This window comes from Oncorhynchus keta, chromosome 34 (assembly GCF_023373465.1).
Source record: "Oncorhynchus keta strain PuntledgeMale-10-30-2019 chromosome 34, Oket_V2, whole genome shotgun sequence".
NCBI lineage: Eukaryota > Metazoa > Chordata > Actinopteri > Salmoniformes > Salmonidae > Oncorhynchus > Oncorhynchus keta.
In genome coordinates, this window is record NC_068454.1 from 46,476,515 (window position 1) to 46,500,707 (window position 24,193).

The 24,193-nt window shown below is 43.8% G+C and overlaps 1 protein-coding gene across 1 annotated transcript in view; it reads right to left on the reverse strand.

Moving 5' to 3' along the window:
- LOC118367563 (dynein axonemal heavy chain 7-like) overlaps nt 1-24,193 on the reverse strand; it is a 238,437-nt gene that overhangs the window by 25,005 nt on the left and 189,239 nt on the right. The window contains 5 exon segments of the mRNA XM_052493948.1: nt 2,429-2,659; nt 5,248-5,385; nt 12,011-12,193; nt 20,897-21,058; nt 21,226-21,426. Coding sequence (XP_052349908.1) covers nt 2,429-2,659; nt 5,248-5,385; nt 12,011-12,193; nt 20,897-21,058; nt 21,226-21,426 — 915 coding nt within the window.

Here is a 24,193-nt window from a genome sequence, read left to right on the forward strand (position 1 = left end):
CAATGCCAAGCGGTGATGCAGCTAGTCAAGATGCTCTCAATGGTGCAGCTGTAGTTCTGTTTGAGGATTTGAGGGTCCGTGCCAAATCTTTTCAGCCCCCTGATGGGGAAGAGGCATTGTCGTGTCTTCTTCACAACTGTGTTGGTATGTGTTGTCCTTAGTGATATGGACACCGAGGAACTTGAAGCCCTCGACCTGCTCCGGTACAGGCCCTTCGATGTGGATGGGGGCGGGCTCGGCCCTCTGTTTCCTGTAGGCCACGATCAACTCCTTTGTCTTGCTGACGTTGAAGGAGAGGCGGTTGTCCTGGCACCACACTGCCAGGTCACTGACCTCCTCCCTATAGGCATCAGAAAACTTAATGATGGTGTTGATTTCGTGCGGGCAATGCAGTCGTGGGTGAACAGGGATTACAGGAGGGAACTAAGCACTCATTTCCTAAGGGGCCCCCATGTTAAGGGTCAGCTTGGCAGACATGTTAGCTACCCTCACCACCTGGGGGTGGCCCGTCCAGGATCCAGTTATAGAGGGAGGTGTTCAGTCCCAGGGATTTGAGCTTAGTGATGAGAATGAAGGGCAGTATGGTGTTGAGCCGTAGTCTAGTGGTTATGAGCATTGGGTCAGTAACTGAAAGGTCACTGGTTTGAATCCCTGAGCCAACTAGATATAAACATCTGTTGATGTGCCCTTGAGTAAGGACAGCATCCTGGAGTCGCCTCTTCACTGTTGACGTTGAGACACGTGTTTTGCGGGTACTATTTAATGAAGCTGCCAGTTGAGGACTTGTGAGGTGTCTGTTTCTCAAAGTAGACACTCTAATGTACTTGTCCTCTTGCTCAGTTGTGCACCGGGGCCTCCCACTCTTTCTATCCTTGTTAGAGCCAGTTTGCGCTGTTCTGTAAAGGGAGTAGTACACAGCGTTGTACGAGATCTTCAGTTTCTTGGCAATTTCTCGCATGGAATAGTCTTCATTTCTCAGAAAAAGAATAGACTGACGAGTCTCAGAAGAAAGTTATTTGTTTCTGGCCATTTTGAGCCTATAATCGAACCCACAAATGCTGATGCTCCAGATACTCAACTCGTCTAAAAAATGACAGTTTTATTGCTTCTTTAATCAGAACAACACATTTCAGCTGTGCTAACATGATTGCTAAATTATTTTCTAATGATCAATTAGCCTTTAAAATGATCAACTTGGAGTAGCTAACACAACGTGCCATAGGAGCGATGGTTGCTGATAATGGGCCTCTGTACGCCTATATAGATATCAATAAAAAATATATATTAAAAAAATCTGCCGTTTCCAGCTACAAGTCATTTACAACATTAACCTCTCGGGTAGGGGGCAGTATTTTCACGTACGGATGAAAAGCGTGGCCAAAGTAAACTGCCTGTTCCTCAGGCCCAGAAGCTAGGATATGCATATAATTGGTAGACTTGGACAGAAAACACTCTAACGTTTCTAAAACTGTTAAAAGTATGTCTATGAGCATAACAAAACTGATATGGCAGGCGAAACCCCGTGGACAAATCACCCCCCCCTCCCAAAAAATTCAGCCTACCACAGATTTCAATGGCTGTCACTTTTATTATCAGGCGAAATTCTCCCAGATTGCAGTTCTTAGGGATTCCACAAGATGTCAGTCTTTAGAAAGAGTTTCAGGCTGTTTTTTGGAAAAATTAGCCAGAAATGTTAGTTTTTCTAGATGGCTCCAATTTTGGTTGTAGTGTTTCCAAGAACGTGGAAGCGAGCGCGTTCTTTGGTATTTTTCTCCTGTAAAGACAATAACGATTATCTGTCTTGCATTTTATCGTTTATTTACGTATTAGGGTACCTAAGGTTTGATTATAAACGTTGTTTGACTTGTTTGCAAAAGTTTATTAGTAACGTTCGGGATTAATTTTGTATGCATTTTGATGGAGGGAAACTGGGTAGATTATTGACTGAAGCGCACCAGCTAAACTTTTTATGGCTATAAATGAGGACATTATCGAACAAAAGGACCATTTGTGATGTATCTGGGACCTTTTGGAGTGCCTCAAAGGAAGATCCTCAAAGGTAAGGCATTTATTATAGCGCTATTTCTGTCTTTCGTGGCGCACCTGCCTGGTTGAAATATGTTTTTCATGCTTTTGTATGCAGGGCGCTGTCCTCAGATAATCGCATGGTGTGCTTTCGCCGTAAAGCCTTTTTGAAATCTGACACAGCGGCTGGATTAACAAGAAGTTACGCTTTATTTTGATGTATTACACTTGTGATTTTCCGAAAGTTAAATATGTATCATTCTGTAGTTTGGATTTCGCACTATGCATCTGGTTTAGAGGAAAAGCATAGAGGCAAAGCCTGAAAATCGGATGCTTCCGGTTTATTTTGACCCTGCTCAAGTGTTTATTTTACGCCTGTACATTAGGTTCATGTTCTCCTTACTTTGATGGCTTTCTGGATGTTGATGCAGGAGTCTCGGATGATCCTGAGCAGGTTGTTGAAGCGGCCCATCTCCTGCACCAGCACTGTGTTCATGCTCTGGTTGTAGCTGGTGGGGAAGCGGCGCATGGATGCCTCAATGTCAAAGTCGGGTGGCAGCTTGCTGAGGACGTCTGCAGCCACATCATACACCATGTCGTCTGATGACTTGGCGTCACCCCCTGAGGAACGTGACTGACAGGAGACAGAGAAGTTAGTGTGCGCGAGTTTGGACAACAAATACAATTGTGTGCTACTTAGTGGTATGTTGAAGGTGAAAAAAAACATTAAAATTTTTATTTTACCAGTGTTAGTCTCTTCCAAGGCCCTATCCTGAAAATCCAACTATAACCTTCAACAACTCAAGATTATTCTGACTACACACAGGTACTGCATCAATTTATCTTTACTTACTCTTGTTTCTCCCTTGAGTCTAAGCCCTGTGCTTTACTTATCTGTAATGCTCACTGAGGTCCAAGGCCTCAGCGGTACTTACTGTTAACTCTCCCTGCAAACACAAACACACACACACAGGTTTGGTTACCAACAAGTGTCATCATGAAATTTCAAATCCCTTTCTTGCATAAGTCTGGAGTGCCAGGGAAAAAAATAAAAAACAATTCCCTCAACTTTTCAAAGTAATTCATTCTAAAGAATGGTTATTTTCCCGCTTGCCATATTTACTCACTGGTAGCGCTGTCACGACCCAGCGGTAATGGATAATCATTAGATGATAGTTGGGGTTACAGTAGGAATGACAAATAGCTGCTTCATTCCACATGGAGCATCTTCCTGTTTATTGGTCATTCAGAGTAATGGTCCAGTATTCGCTGCTAATAAAGTTCACACTTGACTGCAACTATTATTAATCTTAGTGAAGACGTTAAGTATGAATCAAGATTAGGCTTCATTGAGTCCTAATTGTACATTCTTTTCTTTTTTGCTGAGACCATTTTCCTAATATTTGAGTTGCATTCTCCCACTTTTGCCCTCAGAACAGCAGAAATACATGGTGTCGAAAGGATTCGGGCCCATGTCGACTCCAATGCTTTCCACAGTTGTGCCAAGTTGGCTGGATGTCCTGTGGGTGGTGAACTATTTTGTCTTGCCCATTCACCCTCTGAATGGCACACATACACAATCCATGTCTCAATTGTCTCAAGGCTTACAATTCCTTCTTTACCCTTTCTCCTCCCCTTAATCTACACTGATTGAAGTGGATTTAACAATAAATAAGGGATCATAACTTTCACCTGTGTTCACCTGCTCAGTCCATGGTCATAGAAAGAGCAGGTGTTCTTAATGTTTTGTATATTCAGTGTATGTGTGCATATGTGTGTGTGGTGTGCATTTGTGTGTCTGTGTGTGTCTATTTGTGAGCCATTATGCCTGAGCAGTTAGCCCTAATCATTTGGCTGCCTAATTTTCAGCAAAGCTAAACAATTATTATTTTTTTAACTCCAGCTGTAGATTCTAGAAATATCTCAATTTCTGTCACCCCATTGGGTTTGATGTTCACTCCTTTAGAGTTCTACTGTGAGTGGTTGTGATAGATGTAAGCTAAGCTTCTACGAGCTTGTAACTTGGGCCGACTCAAAGAGAGCTTTCATGGAGTATGAGACGTGAGTGTCATACCCTGATCTGTTTCACCTGTCCTTGTTATTGTCTCCACCCCCTCCAGGTGTCGCTGATTTTTCCCAGTGTATTTATCCCTGTGTTTCCAGTCTCTCTGTGCCAGTTCACCTTGTATGTTTCCAAGTCAACCAGCAGTTTTCCTGTTCTCCTGCTTTTTTCATTTCTCCTATTTCTAGTCCTCACAGTTTTGACCCTTGCCTGTTTCTGGACTTTGTACCCGCCTGCCTGACCATTCTGCCTGCCTTGACCACGAGCCTGTCTGCCACTCTGTACCTCCTGAACTCTGATCTGGTTTTGACCTTTTGCCTGTCCACAACCATTCTCTTGCCTACTCCTTTTGGATTAATAAACATAGTAAGACTCCAATCTTATGGCTCCTGTGTCTGCATCTGGGCCTCGCCTTGGGTCATGATAGTGGGATCACAGAGTTTCTCCAAAACCAGTGATTGTCACACCATGTTATCATACTCCGTCAAAGGCAGACAATGCATCGCATTTACACGAAAGGGAGTTTCGTTTTTTTGGAGGGAGATATCGCTGTCCAAATAACTTTTCTTCCTAATTAATATTGCATGGTACAGTTTAATGGAAGGTCATCAAATATTAAAGTCTGGCAAAGATACTTATAAAATAGGTAAGATGTGTGTGTGTGTGTGCATATGCATGCGTACATGCACCGCATCACACACACAAACACATGGGTTTGGTCTGAGTTTGGAAACATGCCATGATAATAAATGACGTACAAAGATTTGGGACATCTGGGATAGGTGACAAGAAGGTGTGCTTTGCTTTGGTTTATGATGTACCTCCAAATTCACTGCCAACGGAAAGAAAGGGCTGTGTTAACTTTAGCCACTGATTCACTAGATCCCAAGCCAAAACACCCTGCTATTGAGCGTCACTCTACATATGACTTGAGTGAGTTCACAGTTGTATGGAGGTGGACCATATGGCTAGCACTTTTCTCTAAGTAGCTGTCATATAACCTATACTGTCATTTGAAAATGGCTGTAAGAGAGCATGGCATATAACACTGCCATGAGGATGCCAAGATATTCCATATCTTTGCATGCCTATAGTATAAATCAAGTGTGTGTGTGTAAAGGCACTACAATGATCTATTGTGGTGAGTTTGCTGGCCATACCTGTGTGAGCAGAATGCTATCGAAGAGAAGCTGCGTCTCGGACTGGTCCTTGGTGATATCAGCGTTGGCGTTCATACCAAAAATCTCAGGAGACGGATTCAGAGGCAGAGCCTTGGTGTAGTCTATGTAACTGTTATACTGCAGAAGGGAGGAGGGGGGTAGATTGGTGACATTTAGAATAATGACTATGTAAATGAAAGTTCATGAATAAAATATGGGGTTTAGGAAAATGCCAAATAAAATTGTGCATATATTATAATTGTTCTCACAAATAAATTAAATGACACGACTGGCAGTGGGCGCCGTGTCTCGTTAATGACTTAAAGGTACCTCCAAAAGTGAACTTTCTTGAACAAGTTAATGTACTACTTAAATCACCTCAACTGACTTTCTTGACTTCTCTGTCTCTTTACGTCTATAGTTCGCCAGAGCTAGACCATTTAAAGTGTAGTTCCATAGTATTTGATGCCTTCATGTTGACGGTTCCTCAATCTCACATCATAATATTTGTTCTTTACTCATTAACAAAGATCACTTTGATTTATTTTACCTTTATTTAACTAGGCAAATCAGTTAAAAACAAATTCTTATTTTCAATGACAGCCTAGGAACAGTGGGTTCACTGCCTTTTTAACTGCAGATTTTTACCTTGTGAACTCGGGGATTCGCTCTTGCAACGTTTCAGTTACAAGTCCAACGCTCTAACCATTAGGCTACCTGCCACCCCAATGGACAAATATCATATTTAATAAGGGAAGACAAAATACATCATAACTGAAATGAATGAATACGTAATGTGTCTTCGCATTATATTCAGTGGAAGCAATGTACATGTTTCATGCACAGATGGGCATGAATAAGGATCAGCGGGGAGGAGATGTTGTTGCCTACCCTCACCACCTGGGGGCGGCCCGTCAGGAAGTCCAGTACCCAGTTGCACAGGGCGGGGTCGAGACCCAGGGTCTCGAGCTTGATGACGAGCTTGGAGGGTACTATGGTGTTAAATGCCGAGCTGTAGTCGATGAACAGCATTCTCACATAGGTATTCCTCTTGTCCAGGTGGGTTAGGGCAGTGTGCAGTGTGGTTGAGATTGCATCGTCTGTGGACCTATTTTGGCGGTAAGCAAATTGGAGTGGGTCTAGGGTGTCAGGTAGGGTGGAGGTGATATGGTCCTTGACTAGTCTCTCAAAGCACTTCATGATGACGGAAGTGAGTGCTACTGGGCGGTAGTCGTTTAGCTCAGTTACCTTAGCTTTCTTGGGAACAGGAACAATGGTGGCCCTCTTGAAGCATGTGGGAACAGCAGACTGGTATAGGGATTGATTGAATATGTCCGTAAACACACCGGCCAGCTGGTCTGCGCATGCTCTGAGGGCGCGGCTGGGGATGCCGTCTGGGCCTGCAGCCTTGCGAGGGTTAACACGTTTAAATGTCTTACTCACCTCGGCTGCAGTGAAGGAGAGGCCGCATGTTTTCGTTGCAGGCCGTGTCAGTGGCACTGTATTGTCCTCAAAGCGGGCAAAAAGTTATTTTGTCTGCCTGGGAGCAAGACATCCTGGTCCGTGACTGGGCTGGGTTTCTTCTTGTAGTCCGTGATTGACTGTAGACCCTGCCACATGCCTCTTGTGTCTGAGCCGTTGAATTGAGATTCTACTTTGTCTCTGTACTGACGCTTAGCTTGTTTAATAGCCTTGCGGAGGGAATAGCTGCACTGTTTGTATTCGGTCATGTTACTAGACACCTTGCCCTGATTAAAAGCAGTGGTTCGCGCTTTCAGTTTCACGCGAATGCTGCCATCAATCCACGATTTCTGGTTAGGAAATGTTTTTATCATTGCTATGGGAACAACATCTTCAACGCACGTTCTAATGAACTCGCACACCGAATCAGCGTATTCGTCAATATTTTTATCTGACGCAATACGAAACATGTCCCAGTCCACGTGATGGAAGCAGTCTTGGAGTGTGGAGTCAGCTTGGTCGGACCAGCGTTGGACAGACCTCAGTGTGGGAGCCTCTTGTTTAAGTTTCTGTCTGTAGGCAGGGATCAACAAAATAGAGTCGTGGTCAGCTTTTCCGAAAGGGGGCGGGGCAGGGCCTTATATGCGTCGCGGAAGTTAGAGTAACAATGATCCAAGGTTTTACCACCCCTGGTTGCGCAATCGATATGCTGATAAAATTTAGGGAGTCTTGTTTTCAGATTAGCTTTGTTAAAATCCCCAGCTACAATGAATGCAGCCTCCGGATAAATGGTTTCCAGTTTGCAAAGAGTTAAATAAAGTTCATTCAGAGCCATCGATGTGTCTGCTTGGGGGGGGATATATACGGCTGTGATTATAATCGAAGAGAATTCTCTTGGTAGATAATGCGGTCTACATTTGATTGTGAGGAATTCAAAATTAGGTGAACAGAAGGATTTGAGTTCCTGTATGTTTCTTTCATCACACCATGTCTCGTTAGTCATGAGGCATACGCCCCCGCCACTCTTCTTACCAGAGAGATGTTTGTTTCTGTCGGCGCGATGCGTGGAGAAACCCGTTGGCTGCACCGCCCCGGATAGCGTTTCTCCAGTGAGCCATGTTTCCGTGAAGCAGAGAACGTTACAGTCTCTGATGTCCCTCTGGAATGCTACCCTTGCTCAGGGCAAGAAGAATGCTAGGGAGTGGTGCACGATGTTCCCGTGTCCGGAGTCTGACCAGAAGACCGCTACGTTTCCCTCTTTTACGAAGTCGTTTTTTGGGGTCGCTGCATGGAATCAATTCCGTTGACCTGTTTGTAAGGTAGAACACAGGATCCGCGTCGCGGAAAACATATTCTTGGTCGTACTGATGGTGAGTTGACGCTGATCTTATATTCAGTAGTTCTTCTCGACTGTATGTAATGAAACCTAAGATGACCTGGGGTACTAATGTAAGAAATAACACGTAAAAACAAACAAAAAACTGCATAGTTTACTAGGAACGCGAAGCGAGGCGGTCATCTCTGTCGGCGCCGGAAGTCGCTGATCCTCAATACGGGGGCCCCACAAGGGTGCGTTCTGAGCCCTATCCTGTACTCCCTGTTCACCCACGACTGCGTGGCCACGCACGCCTCCAACTCAATCATCAAGTTTGCGGACGACACAACAGTGGTAGGCTTAATGACCAACAACGACGAGAGGAGGGAGGAGGTGAAGGCCCTCGGAGTGTGGTGTCAGGAAAATAACCTCACACTCAACGTCAACAAAACTAAGGAGATGATTGTGGACTTCAGGAAACAGCAGAGGGAACACCCCCCTATCCACATCGATGGAACAGTAGTGGAGAGGGTAGCAAGTTTTAAGTTCCTCGGCATACACATCACAGACAAACTGAATTGGTCCACTCACACTGACAGCGTCGTGAAGAAGGCGCAGCAGCGCCTCTTCAACTTCAGGAGGCTGAAGAAATTCGGCTTGTCACCAAAAGCACTCACAAACTTCTACAGATGCACAATCGAGAGCATCCTGGCGGGCTGTATCACCGCCTGGTACGGCAACTGCTCCGCCCTCAACCGTAAGGCTCTCCAGAGGGTAGTGAGGTCTGCACAACGCATCACCGGGGGCAAACTACCTGCCCTCCAGGACACCTACACCACCCGATGTTATAGGAAGGCCATAAAGATCATCAAGGACATCAACCTCCCGAGCCACTGCCTGTTCACCCCGCTTTCATCCAGAAGGAGAGGTCAGTACAGGTGCATCAAAGCTGGGACCGAGAGACTGAAAAACAGCTTCTATCTCAAGGCCATCAGACTGTTAAACAGCCACCACTAACAGTGCGTGGCTGCTGCAAACACACTGACATTGACCCAACTCCAGCCACTTTAATAATGGGAATTGATGGGAAATTATGTAAATATATCACTAGCCACTTTAAACAATGCTACCTTATATAATGTTACTTACCCTACATTATTCATCTCATATGCATACGTATATACTGTACTCTATATCATCGACTGCATCCTTATGTAATACAGGTATCACTAGCCACTTTAACTATGCCACTTTGTTTACTTTGTCTACATACTCATCTCATATGTATATACTGTACTCGATACCATCTACTGTATGCTGCCCTGTACCATCACTCATTCATATATCCTTATGTACATATTCTTTATCCCCTTACACTGTGTATAAGACAGTAGTTTTGGAATTGTTAGTTAGATTACTTGTTGGTTATCACTGCATTGTCGGAACTAGAATCACAAGCATTTCGCTACACTCGCATTAACATCTGCTATCCATGTGTATGTGACAAATAACATTTGATTTGATTTGATCATGCCTGTGTCGATTAATCCCAGAGTTATATCCGATCTTTCTCAGATCTTAAAGGTACAGTTCACCTCTACTTCAGGGCTCTCCAACACTATTCCTGGATGCTACCCTCAGTAGGTTTCATTCCAACCCTAGTTGTAACTAACCTGATTCAGATTATCAACCAGTTAATTATTAGAATCAGGTGCACTAGATTACGGTTGGAAAACCTACAGGATGGTAGCTCTCCAGGAACAGGGTTGGAGAACCCTGCTCTACTTTCAAGTAAATGTTTTGATATTGGGGTGCAACATTCCTTTAGTTTCAACCATAGAATAAACAGCTTTGCGATTTAGGCGAACAGTCCATTTCATTTGACCAGGGCTCCCCCGAGAAAGTGATTCCGATCTCAATGGGACTCACCTGGATGAATAAACTAGAAAAGGACATTTCCTAAAGAAAATGTGACGTTTAAAACTTAAAACGTTTTGGAGCTAGAGCGATTGGAATAATGGGAATAATAACTATGTGGAATTTTTTGTGTTCTTGCTTTCACAAAGTACACAAATACAGTGGGGCAAAACAATATTTAGTCAGCCACCAATTGTGGTGTCCTTTGACAGCTCTTTGGTCTTGGCCATAGTGGAGTTTGGAGTGTGACTGTTTGAGGTTGTGGACAGGTGTCTTTTATACTGATAACATGTTCAAACAGGTGCCATTAATACAGGTAACGAGTGGAGGACAGAGGAGCCTCTTAACCTGTTGCGACGAGCAATCCCGTATCCGGGATCCTATTTATAGCCTCAAGCTCATTACCATAACGCAACGTTAACTATTCATGAAAATCGCAAATGAAATGAAATAAATATATTTGCTCTCAAGCTTAGCCTTTTGTTAACAACACTGTCATCTCAGATTTTCAAAATATGCTTTTGAACCATAGCTAAACAAGCATTTATGTAAGAGTATTGATAGCCTAGCATAGCATTAAGCCTAGAATTCAGCATGCAACATTTTCACGAAAACAAGAAAAGCATTCAAATAAAATAATTTACCTTTGAAGAACTTCAGATGTTTTCAATGAGGAGACTCTCAGTTAGATAGCAAATGTTCAGTTTTTCCAAAAAGATTATTTGTGTAGGACAAATCGCTCCGTTTTGTCCATCACGTTTGGCTACGAAAAAAACCTGTATCCAGGAGTGTAATCCTCTCCGCAAGCTCATTAGCATAACGCAACATTAACTATTCATGAAAATCACAAATGAAATGAAATAAATATATTAGCTCTCAAGCTTAGCCTTTTGTTAACAACACTGTAATCTCAGATTTTCAAAATATGGTTTTGAACCATAGCTAAATAAGCATTTGTTTAAGAGTATTGATAGCCTAGCATAGCATTAAGCCTGGCATTCAGCATGCAACATTTTCACAAAAACAAGAAAAGCATTCAAATAAAATAATTTACCTTTGAAGAACTTCAGATGTTTTCAATGAAGAAACTCTCAGTTAGATAGCAAATGTTCAGTTTTTCCAAAAATATTATTTGTGTAGACAAATAAGAAAAAGAAAAAGAAAAAAAAAAGAAAAAAAAGAAAATTAAGTCATTACAACGCAAACTTTTTTCCAAATTAACTCCATAATATCGACAGAAACATGGCAAACGTTGTTTAGAATCAATCCTCAAGGTGTTTTTCACATATCTATTGATGATAAATCATTTGTGGCAGTTTGGTTTCTCCTCTGAAGAAATGGAACGCGCATGGACCTAACGCGCATGGACCTGGAGATTACGCAATAATTTCGACGCAGGACACCGGGCGGACACCTGGTAAATGTAGTCTCTTATGGTCAATCTTCCAATGATATGCCTACAAATACGTCACAATGCTGCAGACACCTTGGGGAAAAGACAGAAAGTGCAGGCTCATTCCTGGCGCATTCACAGCCATATAAGGAGACATTGGAACACAGCGCCTTCAGAATCTGGGGCATTTCCTGTATGAAATTTCATCTTGGTTTCGCCTGTAGCATTAGTTCTGGGGCACTCACAGATAATATCTTTGCAGTTTTGGAAACGTCGGGGTTTTTTCTTTCCAAAGCTGTCAATTACATGCATAGTAGATCATCTTTTCGTGACAAAATATATTGTTTAAAACGGGAGAGTTTTTTATCCAAAAATTAAAAGAGCGCCCCCTATCTCGAAGAAGGTACAGGTCTGTGAGAGCCAGAAATCTTGCTTGTTTGTAGGTGACCAAATACTTATTTTCCACCATAATTTACAAATAAATTCATTAAACATCCTACAATGTGATTTTCTGGATTTATTTTTCTCATTTTGTCTGTCATAATTGAAGTGTACCTATGATGATAATTACAGGCCTCTCTCATCTTTTTAAGTGGGAGAACTTGCACAATTGGTGGCTGACTAAATACTTTTTTGCCCCACTGTACATTTCAACCATATGAGAAGTTGTTCCTTACGTCTCCCTCCGGTGGTGAGTAATACAGGCCGCTGGGGTCAAACTTGTAGTCAGGGTCTTGAATCTTGGGGGTGTAGAAGATCGTCAGGATGGTGCGCAGCGTCCGCCGGTCCCAGTCATCCGTCACGCGGCCACCGTAGTTACATTCACCAGTCATGTAGTGGATGGCTTCAAAGGGCACTTCCTGTGTAGGGTGGACAGAGAGAGTCATGAGCGGTCTGAAATTTAACCATAATCCCCTATATAGTGCACTACTTTTGACCAGGGGATGCATATGTCTGTGTTGGGTGGGCATAGGGATTCATGAGCTACATCCAAAATGGCACCCTATCTGTTCCCTTCATAGTGCACTACTTTTGGCCAAGGCCCACATAGGGACAACAGTTGTGCTCTATATATGGAATAGGGTGCCATTTCAGATGCTAACATTCATTCCCAATGGGATGACATTTAGATATGGGTCAGTGTCAACTCAATGCAGTGTGTTTGAAGGTATTTAAAGAAGCACTGAATTATTCAAATTCAGTCCCTCAATGAAAACATCTCCTTTCAGCTGGTGACAAAACAGCAATTTTTCAATAAGTGATATAGTTGCACAAGTGACAGTGGAGGTCGAATAGAACTTTAAAGTTTGGGAGAAATGTAAAGGTTGACAGGGGGAAACCACTGTCCATGGCATTGTGGATGAAAATTTCCCCTGCAAGTGTTGCAGGTGGCTCTTTGGTTATAAGGGAAAATGTCAGCATATTCAAAGATGCCTCTTGATCAGTTTCTTCACAACTTGTTTTGTTGGAAGGGGGTTGAGAAGGGCAACGGAGTACTTTCTGTGGTTTTTAAATGTCAAGGGGGTTTTGAATCGGGCTGATGAGACTCGAGTGCAGCAAAAGCACTTGTAAATGTCAGTTGGTACCCACATGTACACTTACTGTAGATATAGATCATATTGGAACGAGTGAGAGAACGAGCCGTATTCTAAAATTGCTTAAAACATTTTTTTCCCCCTCATCAATCTACACAAAATACCCCATAATGAAAAGCAAAATTAGTTTTTTTGATTTATTTAGACAAAAAGAAAAGAAAGGAAATATCATATTTACATAAGTATTCAGACCCTTTCCTCAGTACTTTGTTGAAGCACCTTTGGTAGCGACTACAGCTTAGAGTCTTCTTGGGTATGACGCTACAAGCTTGGTACACATGTATTTGGGGAGTTTCTCCCATTATTCTCTGCAGATCCTCTCAAGCTCTGTCAGGTTGGATAGGGAGCATCACTGCACAGCCACTTACAGGTCTCTCCAGAGATGTTAGATAGGGTTCAAGTCTGCGCTCTGGCTGGGCCACTCAAGGACATTCAGAGACTTTTCCCAAAGCCACTCCTGCGTTGTCTTGGCTGTGTGCCTGCCTCAACACAACTCTCTTTTGGAGCTCTAAATAAAAACATCTAATCAAATAAAATTTGATTTGTCACATGCAACGAATACAACAGGTGTACCCTTATAGTGAAATGCTTACTTACAAACCCTTAACCAACAAAGTGTTAAGTATTTACTAAATAAACTGAAGTAAACAATGAATGAATAAAAATAAGGAAATATAAAAATGTAAAATAATTAAAAAGAAACAATAAAATAAAAGTAACAAGGCTATATAAAGGGGGTATCGGTACAGAGTCAATGTGCGGGGGCACAGGTTAGTCAAGCTAATTGAGGTAATAAGTACATGTTGGTCGAGGTAAAGTGACTATGCACGATCACGCAGTCGTCCGAAACAGCTGGTGATCTCATGCAGGCTTGCCTCGGAGGACGCATATAAGTCATTTAGCTCGTCTGGTAGGCTCGTGTCACTGGGCAGCTCACGGCTGTGCTTCATTTCTCCGCTGTGCAATCTGGTTTCCGAGCCGGTCACACCTCAGCCACACTCAAGGTATTAAACGATATCATAACCACCATCGATAAAAGACAGTACTGTGCAGCCGTCTTCATCGACCTTGCCAAGGCCTTCGACTCTGTCAATCACCATATTCTTATCGGCAGACTCAGTAGCCTCGGTTTTTCGGCTGACTGCCTTGCCTGGTTCACCAATTACTTTGCAGACAGAGTTCAGTGTGTCAAATCGGAGGACATGCTGTCCGGTCCTCTGGCAGTCTCTATGGGGGTGCCACAGGGTTCAATTCTCGGGCCGACTCTTTTCTCTGTATATATCAATGATGTTGCTCTTGCTGCGGGCGATTCCCTGATCCACCTCTACGCAGACGACACCATTCTATATACTTTCGGCCCGTCATTGGACACTGTGCTATCTAACCTCCAAACGAGCTTCAATGCCATACAACACTCCTTCCGTGGCCTCCAACTGCTCTTAAACGCTAGTAAAACCAAATGCATGCTTTTCAACCGATCGCTGCCTGCACCCGCATGCCCGACTAGCATCACCACCCTGGATGGTTCCGACCTTGAATATGTGGACATCTATAAGTACCTAGGTGTCTGGCTCGACTGCAAACTCTCCTTCCAGACTCATATCAAACATCTCCAATCGAAAATCAAATCAAGAATCGGCTTTCTATTCCGCAACAAAGCCTCCTTCACTCATGCCGCCAAGCTTACCCTAGTAAAACTGACTATCCTACCGATCCTCGACTTCGGCGATGTCATCTACAAAATGGCTTCCAACACTCTACTCAGCAAACTGGATGCAGTCTATCACAGTGCCATCCGTTTTGTCACTAAAGCACCTTATACCACCCACCACTGCGACTTGTATGCTCTAGTCGGCTGGCTCTCGCTACATATTCGTCGCCAGACCCACTGGCTCCAGGTCATCTACAAGTCCATGCTAGGTAAAGCTCCGCCTTATCTCAGTTCACTGGTCACGATGGCAACACCCATCCGTAGCACGCGCTCCAGCAGGTGTATCTCACTGATCATCCCTAAAGCCAACACCTCATTTGGCCGCCTTTCGTTCCAGTACTCTGCTGCCTGTGACTGGAACGAATTGCAAAAATCGCTGAAGTTGGAGACTTTTATCTCCCTCACAAACTTCAAACATCAGCTATCTGAGCAGCTAACCGATCGCTGCTGCTGTACATAGTCTATTGGTAAATAGCCCACCCATTTTCACCTACCTCATTCCCATACTGTTTTTATACTGTTTTTATTTATTTACTTTTCTGCTCTTTTGCACAGCAATATCTCTACCTGTACATGACCATCTGATCATGTATCACTCCAGTGCTAATCTGCAAAATTGTAATTATTCGCCTACCTCATGCCTTTTGCACACATTGTATATAGACTCCCCTTTTTTTCTACTATGTTATTGACTTGTTAATTGTTTACTTAATAATTGTTAATCGTTTACTTTACTTTACTTGTTATTGTTTACTGCTATGCTTTATCTTGGCCAGGTCGCAGTTGCAAATGAGAACTTGTTCTCAACTAGCCTACCTGGTTAAATAAAGGTGAAATAAAAAAAATAATAAAACATTTTAAAAAATGTAGTCTGTAGTAGTTTGCAAGCCCTGCCACATCCCACGAGTGTCAGAGCCAGTGTAGTAGGATTCAATCTTAGTCCTGTATTGACACTTTGTCCATTTGATGGTTCATCGGAGGGCATTTCTTATAAGCGTCCGGGTTAGAGTCCCGCTCCTTGAAAGCAGTAGCTCTACCCTTTAGCTCAGTGAGGACGTTTCCTGTAATCCATGGCTTCTGGTTGGGGTATGAATGTACGGTCACTGTGGGGGTGACATCATCGATGCACATATTGATGAAGTTAGTGACTGATGTGGTGTACTCGGAAGAACTCCCGGAACATATTCAAGACTGTTCTAGTAAAACAATCCTGTGGCTTAAAATCTGCATCATCTGACCACTTCCGTATTGAGTGAGTCACTGGTATTTCCTGCTTTAGTTTTGGCTTGTAAGCAGGAATCAGGAGGATAGCGATATGGTCAGATTTCCCAAATGGAGGGCGAGGGATAGCTTTGTATGCCTCTCTGTGTGTGGAGTAAAGGTTGTCTAGAGTTTTTTTTCTCGCTCTGGTTGCACATGTACCATGTACCCCGGACACTAGGAGCGCCACCTCTGGATGAACATATTCATGTTTGCTTATAGCCTTATACAGCTTGTTGAGTGCGGTCTTGGTGTCAGCATCGGTTTGTGGTGGTAAATAGACAGCTATGAAAAATATAGATGTCAAATCTCTTGGTTGATAGTGTGGTCTACAGCTTATCATGAGACACTCTACCTCAGGCGAGCAGAACCTTGAGACCTCATTAATATTTGATTTTGTGCACCAGCCGTTACTGACAAATATACACAGACCACGACCCCTTGTATTACCCGGAGGCAGCTGTACCCTCTTGCTGATGCATGGAAAACCCAGCCAGTTGTATGTCATCATTCAGCCACGACTCGTGAAACATAAGATATTCAAGTTTTTAATGACCCGTTGGTAGGATAGTCTTGACCGGAGCTCATCCAGTTAATTATTCAATGATTGCATGTTGGCTAATAGGACGGATGGTAGAGGCGGTCACACACTCGCTGTCAGATTCTAACAAGGCACTCTGACCTACAACCCCTATATTTCCGTCTCTTCTTCATACGAATGGCAGGGATTTGAGCCTTGTCTGTTGTCTGAAGTAAATCCTTTGCATCTGACTCATTAAATAAAAAAATCTTCCAGTACGAGATGAGCAATCACTGTTCTAATAGCCAGAAGCTCTTTTCAGTCATAAGAGATGGTGGCAGAAACATTACGTACAAAATAAATTCCAAATAAGGCAAAAAAACTCACACAATAGCAGAATTGGTTAGGAGTCCGTAAAACGGAAGCCATCTCCGGTACCACTCTTCCTCTACGGACAATTCCGTCGACCTCATGGCTTGGTTTTTGCTCTGACATGCACTGTCAACTGTGGGACCTTATATAGACAGGTGTGTGTCATGTCCAATCAAAAAAATGGAATTTACCACAGGTGGACTCCAATCAAGTTCTATAAACACCTCAAGGATGATCAATGGAAACAGGATGCACCTAAGCTCAACTTCAAGTCTCATAGCAAAGGGTCTGAATACTTATTTAAATAAGGTATTTATGTTTTTAATTTTTAATACATTTGCAAACATTTCTAAAAACCTATTTTCACTGTCATTATGGGGTATTGCGTGTAGATTGCAATTATATATTTGTTTTATACATTTTAGAATAGGCTGTAACGTAACAAAATGTGGAAAAAGTCAAGGGGTCTGAATAGTTTCCAAAGACACTGTATAAGGAATAGTAGTGACGTAGTCGAGTCACTCAACCTCGAGTCCGTGTCGAGTCCCAAGTCCCCCTGTGCTCCTGTACGAGTCAACATCCGAGTCCCCAATGGTCGAGTCACGATATGGCTGAAGTCCGAGTCCCAGTGCTCGAGTCCTGGTCCAAGTGCTTAAGTCTGATTCACAGGGTCAACATTAACTCAAAATGTAGTTATTTACCCAGTCAAATTTAGTGTAGTGGCAAGATGAATTATTTAGTCAATATGGTTTATGAATGTAAAATGCAGACCGCCAATGCATGAGAGGGTTGAGCAAGACAAGGTACTTAAAGACAACCTACTTTTCTAAGAGAGACAAACATAGCTATACTGTTGTTTTACGAGTAAACTCAATGGTATTGTTTTTTAATTTAGTAAAGCAGCTTGTGTTTCTTAACCAGGCAAAGGGTAGCTAAACTAAAGGCTGGTGACTGGTTAGCTACGGGAAACAAAAGCGCCGCCTTCACGACATAGCAAGGCTATTAAACAAGCTAAGCATCAGTACAGAGACAAAGTGGAATCTCAATTCAATGGCTCAGACACAACAGGCATGTGGCAGGGTCTACAGTCAATCACGGACTACAAGAAGAAACCCAGCCCAGTCACGGACCAGGATGTCTTGCTCCCAGGCAGACTAAATAACTTTTTTGCCCGCTTTGAGGACAATACAGTGCCACTGACACGGCCTGCAACGAAAACATGCGGTCTCTCCTTCACTGCAGCCGAGGTGAGTAAGACATTTAAACGTGTTAACCCTCGCAAGGCTGCAGGCCCAGACGGCATCCCCAGCCGCGCCCTCAGAGCATGCGCAGACCAGCTGGCCGGTGTGTTTACGGACATATTCAATCAATCCCTATACCAGTCTGCTGTTCCCACATGCTTCAAGAGGGCCACTATTGTTCCTGTTCCCAAGAAAGCTAAGGTAACTAAGCTAAACGACTACCGCCCGTAGCACTCACTTCCGTCATCATGAAGTGCTTTGAGAGACTAGTCAAGGACCATATCACCTCCACCCTACCTGACACCCTAGACCCACTCCAATTTGCTTACCGCCCAAATAGGTCCACAGACGATGCAATCTCAACCACACTGCACACTGCCCTAACCCACCTGGACAAGAGGAATACCTATGTGAGAATGAGAATGCTGTTCATCGACTACATTCAACACCATAGTACCCTCCAAGCTCGTCATCAAGCTCGAGACCCTGGGTCTCGACCCCGCCCTGTGCAACTGGGTACTGGACTTCCTGACGGGCCGCCCCCAGGTGGTGAGGGTAGGCAACATCATCTCTCCCCGCTGATCCTCAACACGGGGGCCCCACAAGGGTGCGTTCTGAGCCCTCTCCTGTACTCCCTGTTCACCCACGACTCCGTGGCCACGCACGCCTCCAACTCAATCATCAAGTTTGCGGACAACACAACAGTGGTAGGCTTGATTACCAACAACGACGAGACGGCCTACAGGGAGGAGGTGAGGGCCCTCGGAGTGTGGTGTCAGGAAAATAACCTCACACTCAACGTCAACAAAACTAAGGAGATGATTGTGGACTTCAGGAAACAGCAAAGGGAACACCCCTATCCACATCGATGGAACAGTAGTGGAGAGGGTAGCAAGTTTTAAGTTCCTCGGCATACACATCACAGACAAACTGAATTGGTCCACTCACACTGACAGCGTCGTGAAGAAGGCGCAGCAGCGCCTCTTCAACCTCAGGAGGCTGAAGAAATTTGGCTTGTCACCAAAAGCACTCACAAACTTCTACAGATGCACAATCGAGAGCATCCTGGCGGGCTGTATCACCGCCTGGTACGGCAACTGCTCCGCCCTCAACCGTAAGGCTCTCCAGAGGGTAGTGAGGTCTGCACAACGCATCACCGGGGGCAAACTACCTGCCCTCCAGGACACCTACACCACCCGATGTTACAGGAAGGCCATAAAGATCATCAAGGACATCAACCACCCGAACCACTGCCTGTTCACCCCGCTATCATCCAGAAGGCGAGGTCAGTACAGGTGCATCAAAGCTGGGACCGAGAGACTGAAAAACAGCTTCTATCTCAAGGCCATCAGACTGTTAAACAGCCACCACTAACATTGAGTGGCTGCTGCCAACACACTGTCATTGACACTGACCCAACTCCAGCCACTGTAATAATGGGAATTGATGAGAAATGATGTAAATATATCACTAGCCACTTTAAACAATGCTACCTTATATAATGTTACTTACCCTACATTATTCATCTCATATGCATATGTATATACTGTACTCTACATCATCGACTGCATCCTTATGTAATACATGTATCACTAGCCACTTTAACTATGCCACTTTGTTTACTTTGTCTACATACTCATCTCATATGTATATACTGTACTCGATACCATCTACTGTATGCTGCTCTGTACCATCACTCATTCATATATCCTTATGTACATATTCTTTATCCCCTTACACTGTGTATAAGACAGTAGTTTTGGAATTGTTAGTTAGATTACTTGTTGGTTATCACTGCATTGTCGGAACTAGAAGCACAAGCATTTCGCTACACTCGCATTAACATCTGCTAACCATGTGTATGTGACAAATAAAATTTGATTTTGATTTGATGTATGATCAGAGGCGGAGCCGGAGCACAGCCTGCCTGCATGTCTGCCCACACTCATCACTTGTTGCCCCGCAGCTCACCAGCTGATGTAGGCTGTGTGTGCGAGTCCAAGAATCCGAGTCCAAGTCCGTGTCAACAACGGTCAAGAAGGCGAGTATGAGTCCAAGTCACCAACGCTCAAGTCTAAGTCGAGTCACAAGTCATGAAACGAGTCATGAAAACTGGACCTTGAGTCTGAGTCCTGGACACGAGTACTAGAACACTGGAGAATAGGGTGCCATTTGGGAAGCAGCCAATAATGTATATGAGAGAGAGAGAGAGAGAGACAAGAAACACAACCCACACATTAGGTTGACACTGACTATTTAATGTGGTTGACAATTACTTTTTCCACAAATATTGTGCATTTTATCAGAATCTCCCACAAGTCTTCAAATGGGTTGAGATCTGGTGACAGAGACGGCCATGGCATATGGTTTACATCATTTTCATGCTCATCAAACCATTCAATGATCACTGCCATCCTATGGGGACATAGCCATGGTAGCGAAAATAATGGCCTCAAGCATGATGGGATGTTGATTGCTTAATTAAGTCTGGAACCACACCTGTGTGGAGGCACCTGCTTCCAATATACTTTGTATCCATTATTTTAGCAGTTACCTGTAGCCGGGGTCAATATGTTTTCAAAATGGACATCCGGAACTACAACAGGGAACTAACTAACCAATATTTTAAAAAGTCATAAAAATACATGCCAGGGGGTCAGCTTGATACATTTTTGCACTTTCACAATAGAGGACAGTTGTTAAACGTATTGCTAAATTCAATTAGTAGAAATAATAAATTAGGGCCAATAACACAAAAGTATGTGTGTGTGCATAGCACACATGTTTATGTGTGTGCATTTTTATTGCGAGTCATGAAACTCTGTGTGTGTGTTTGTGTGGTGTATGTAGTGTATAGTATGTACCTCATACTGCTCCAGGAACATATGGAGCTGCTGGACAGAGATCCTCAGGTCGGTTTCATTGAACTCATACGGAATGTTCCAGCCCATGGGACCAAACTTCTTCCTCTCCTGGATCAACGCGTGGAAGAAGCACAGGCCATACAGCAGCCTCTTAAACACACCCTGTGAGAGACACACAAACACACATTTAGATCACTAGATCATCTTTCTACATCATTATAGATTTAGAGGGACAATCTGACATACAAATATGTACTGTAGATATATATATATATATATACACACACACACACATAGGCAGACAGACACATCCACAGGCAGACACACACCGGCTTGCTGCTGCTGGAGAAGAACTCGGGGTCGGAGATGGGGTCCATGAGGAATGAGCGGGCGATGTTGGCGCGAAGGCCTTTTGGCGCCTCATTGGTCATCTTCACCCCATTCTGAAGCACTGCCACAGGGAAGGTGGGCGAGGGGTAGCTGGTCAGCCACAGACGGAAGTCTGGATGGGTGGTGTCAGGGTTCAGCTCCTAACAGAGGCACACAGGGTAGAGACATTGGGGTATACTAAACAGACAAATGTTTATCAGTGTATTATACCCCTTATACTGTAAAGCTATTATTGGGGACTCTGACTTAAAGAGGCAATCAGCAGTTGCTACATCCATTTTTGGATGTATGTACTCATTGATTCTTGAAGAATATAACTTAGAAAATTACTCATGAGCTTAGTTCAACAGTCGTACCCCATCAAAGTCCAAAATATAAGCTTGTTTTACTCCAATGTTTGTAAACAAAGCAAATGTAAACAAACTATTTAACCTCAAACCATGGTTAAAGCTATAATTTAGAAAAAAAAAAACTACCTCTACAACTTCCTTCATACTGCATGCAGAATGATATCCACGAGTTCATCTGACTCTGCGTAAGTAGAAAAACAGAAAACGGAATCTCGCAGTATCCCTTTAGGATCTATGCATTTAAATACATGTATTTATTTTTACTCAGAACACCTGTATATTTGACACCCCTGGGTTGGACAGTTGAATAAAGCTCATGAGGTGTGACTGTTCCAGGACTGATGATCAGGAACTGATTCCGACCTGGGACACCAAATGAGTGAAACTAGAAAAGGTAGAAAAGACAACCAGAACTGTTTTGGCATTCCAGGACCAGAGTTGCCAGTAGCAGTACACCATTGTATTTAGTGAGTATCCCCCATTTTGATATTTCACAATCTAGGGACTTTTCAAGTTTTATTAGTTGTATTTACAGGGTACACATGGTATACACCGTCCAACGAAATACTCACTTGAAGGTTCCTTCACAACAATGCAACAACAAAAATAAATCAGATATAAGAATATGAACGTAAATGGCTCAGTAGAATAAAATAAACATTTAAGCATGATTATAATACAGGAAACCACAATTTATATTCCAAGTGTTTAAATTGTGCAGTGTTTAGCAATAACAATAAGAGTCTGGTAGCAGCAGTTGTAATGTGTTTGAAGGATGAATGTATTTGTGTGTGTATGAGTGAATGTCTTTTTTTTCTACCCCTTTTTCTCCCTAATTTGGTGGTATCCAATTGGTAGTTACAGTCTTGTCTAGTCGCTGCAACACCCGTTGCGAAGGTCGAGGCCGTGCGTCCCCCGAAACACAACCCAACCATGCCGCACTGCTTCTTGACACAATGCCCACTTAATTAACCCGGAAGCCAGTTGCACCAATGTATTAGCGTGTTAGCGTGCACTGCACCTGGCCCGCCACAGGAGTCACTAGTGCGTGATGGGAAAAGGACACCCCTAACCGGCCAAACCCTCCCCTTTACCCCGACGACCCTGGGCCAATTGTGCACCGCCCCATGGGTCTCCTGGTCGATGATGGCTGCGACAGAGCCTGGACTTGAATCCAGAATCTCTAGTGGCACAGCGAGCACTGCACCACTCGGGAGGCCCTGTGAGTGTATGTCTGTGTGGGTGTGTGCATGTGAGCTAATGTGCGGAGAGTCAGTGCAGGTGGTCAGTCCAGTTCAAGTGTTCACCAGTCTGATGACTTGTTGATAGAAACGGTCTCTGAGCCGGTTGGTATCAGACTTCATGCTCTGATACTGCCTGCCCAACGGTAAGGGAGTGAACAGCTCGTAGCTTAGGTGTGTGGGGTCCTTGATGTTGCTAAGGGCTTTCTTAAGGTACTGTTTTGAGTAGATTGCCTAGATGGGTGGGATCACGGTCCCAGTGATATACTGAGCCGTCTTCACCATCTACCCTGCCTTGCAGTCGTGGATAGAGCAATTTTCTTACCAGAACATGATGCAACCGGTCAGGACACTCTCGATGGTGCAGCGGTAGTATTTGACGAGGACCGGGGGTGACATGCCGAATTTCCTTTGATGCCTTAGGAAATAGATACGCTGTTGCGCCTTCTTGCCAAGTGTGGTGTTGTTGGTCCATGTCAAGTCCTCTGTGACATGGACACCAAGGAACTTAAAACTGCCGACTCTGTTTACTGCAGTCCTGTTTGTGTGGATCGGGTAATGTTCCCTCTTGGAGTCAATAGTCAAATCCTTTGTTTAGCTGACGTTGAGGGAGAGGCTATATAAATACATTTGTTTTGTCCTGGCACCACAGAAATGCCACAATGCCACAATGCCATAAATAAACAAGACTACAATGACAGCATGTCAACAACCAAAAACACGTCTTTGAGAAAACCCGGCCTACAAGACCCATTTTTATCACCACCCTCTCCTGAGTCTGAGGGCCGGATACTAGCATTTTTACCCAGAGGTGCAGCTTTACCTGGTTGCGCTGAAATGAACATTATTGAGGCCATCAAGCTACTATGCTCTGAGATAGTTTAAATGAAAACGGAGGTAGTTGCTACGATTGAGGCCTGAATACAAGGGGTTTCTGAGACTTTAAAAGCAGATTTAACTATCCTGCGAAACAAGACAGCGCCAGCCATCACATCACTCAAAACAACAACAGAGTTACACATGATGAAGATTGCACCACTGGTGACCTCCGCCACCAGTGTCTCCGACCTGACTATCTCCCTGGAGGCTGACGTAAAACGCCTGACTGCGGATCTGAAAAAGGTACAGGAGAGCTGTGTGAGCTTAGAGGGATTTTCTTACCGCAATAGTCTGAGACTGGTATCAATTCCAGAGTCAGCGGAAATGCCTCGCGGATTTCATCTGCTGAAGCATGTTCTCGCCATGGATGAGAAGCCCCTGATTGACCGTGCCCACCGGTCACTGTGACCAAAGCCCCGGGACAGTGAGAGGCACCG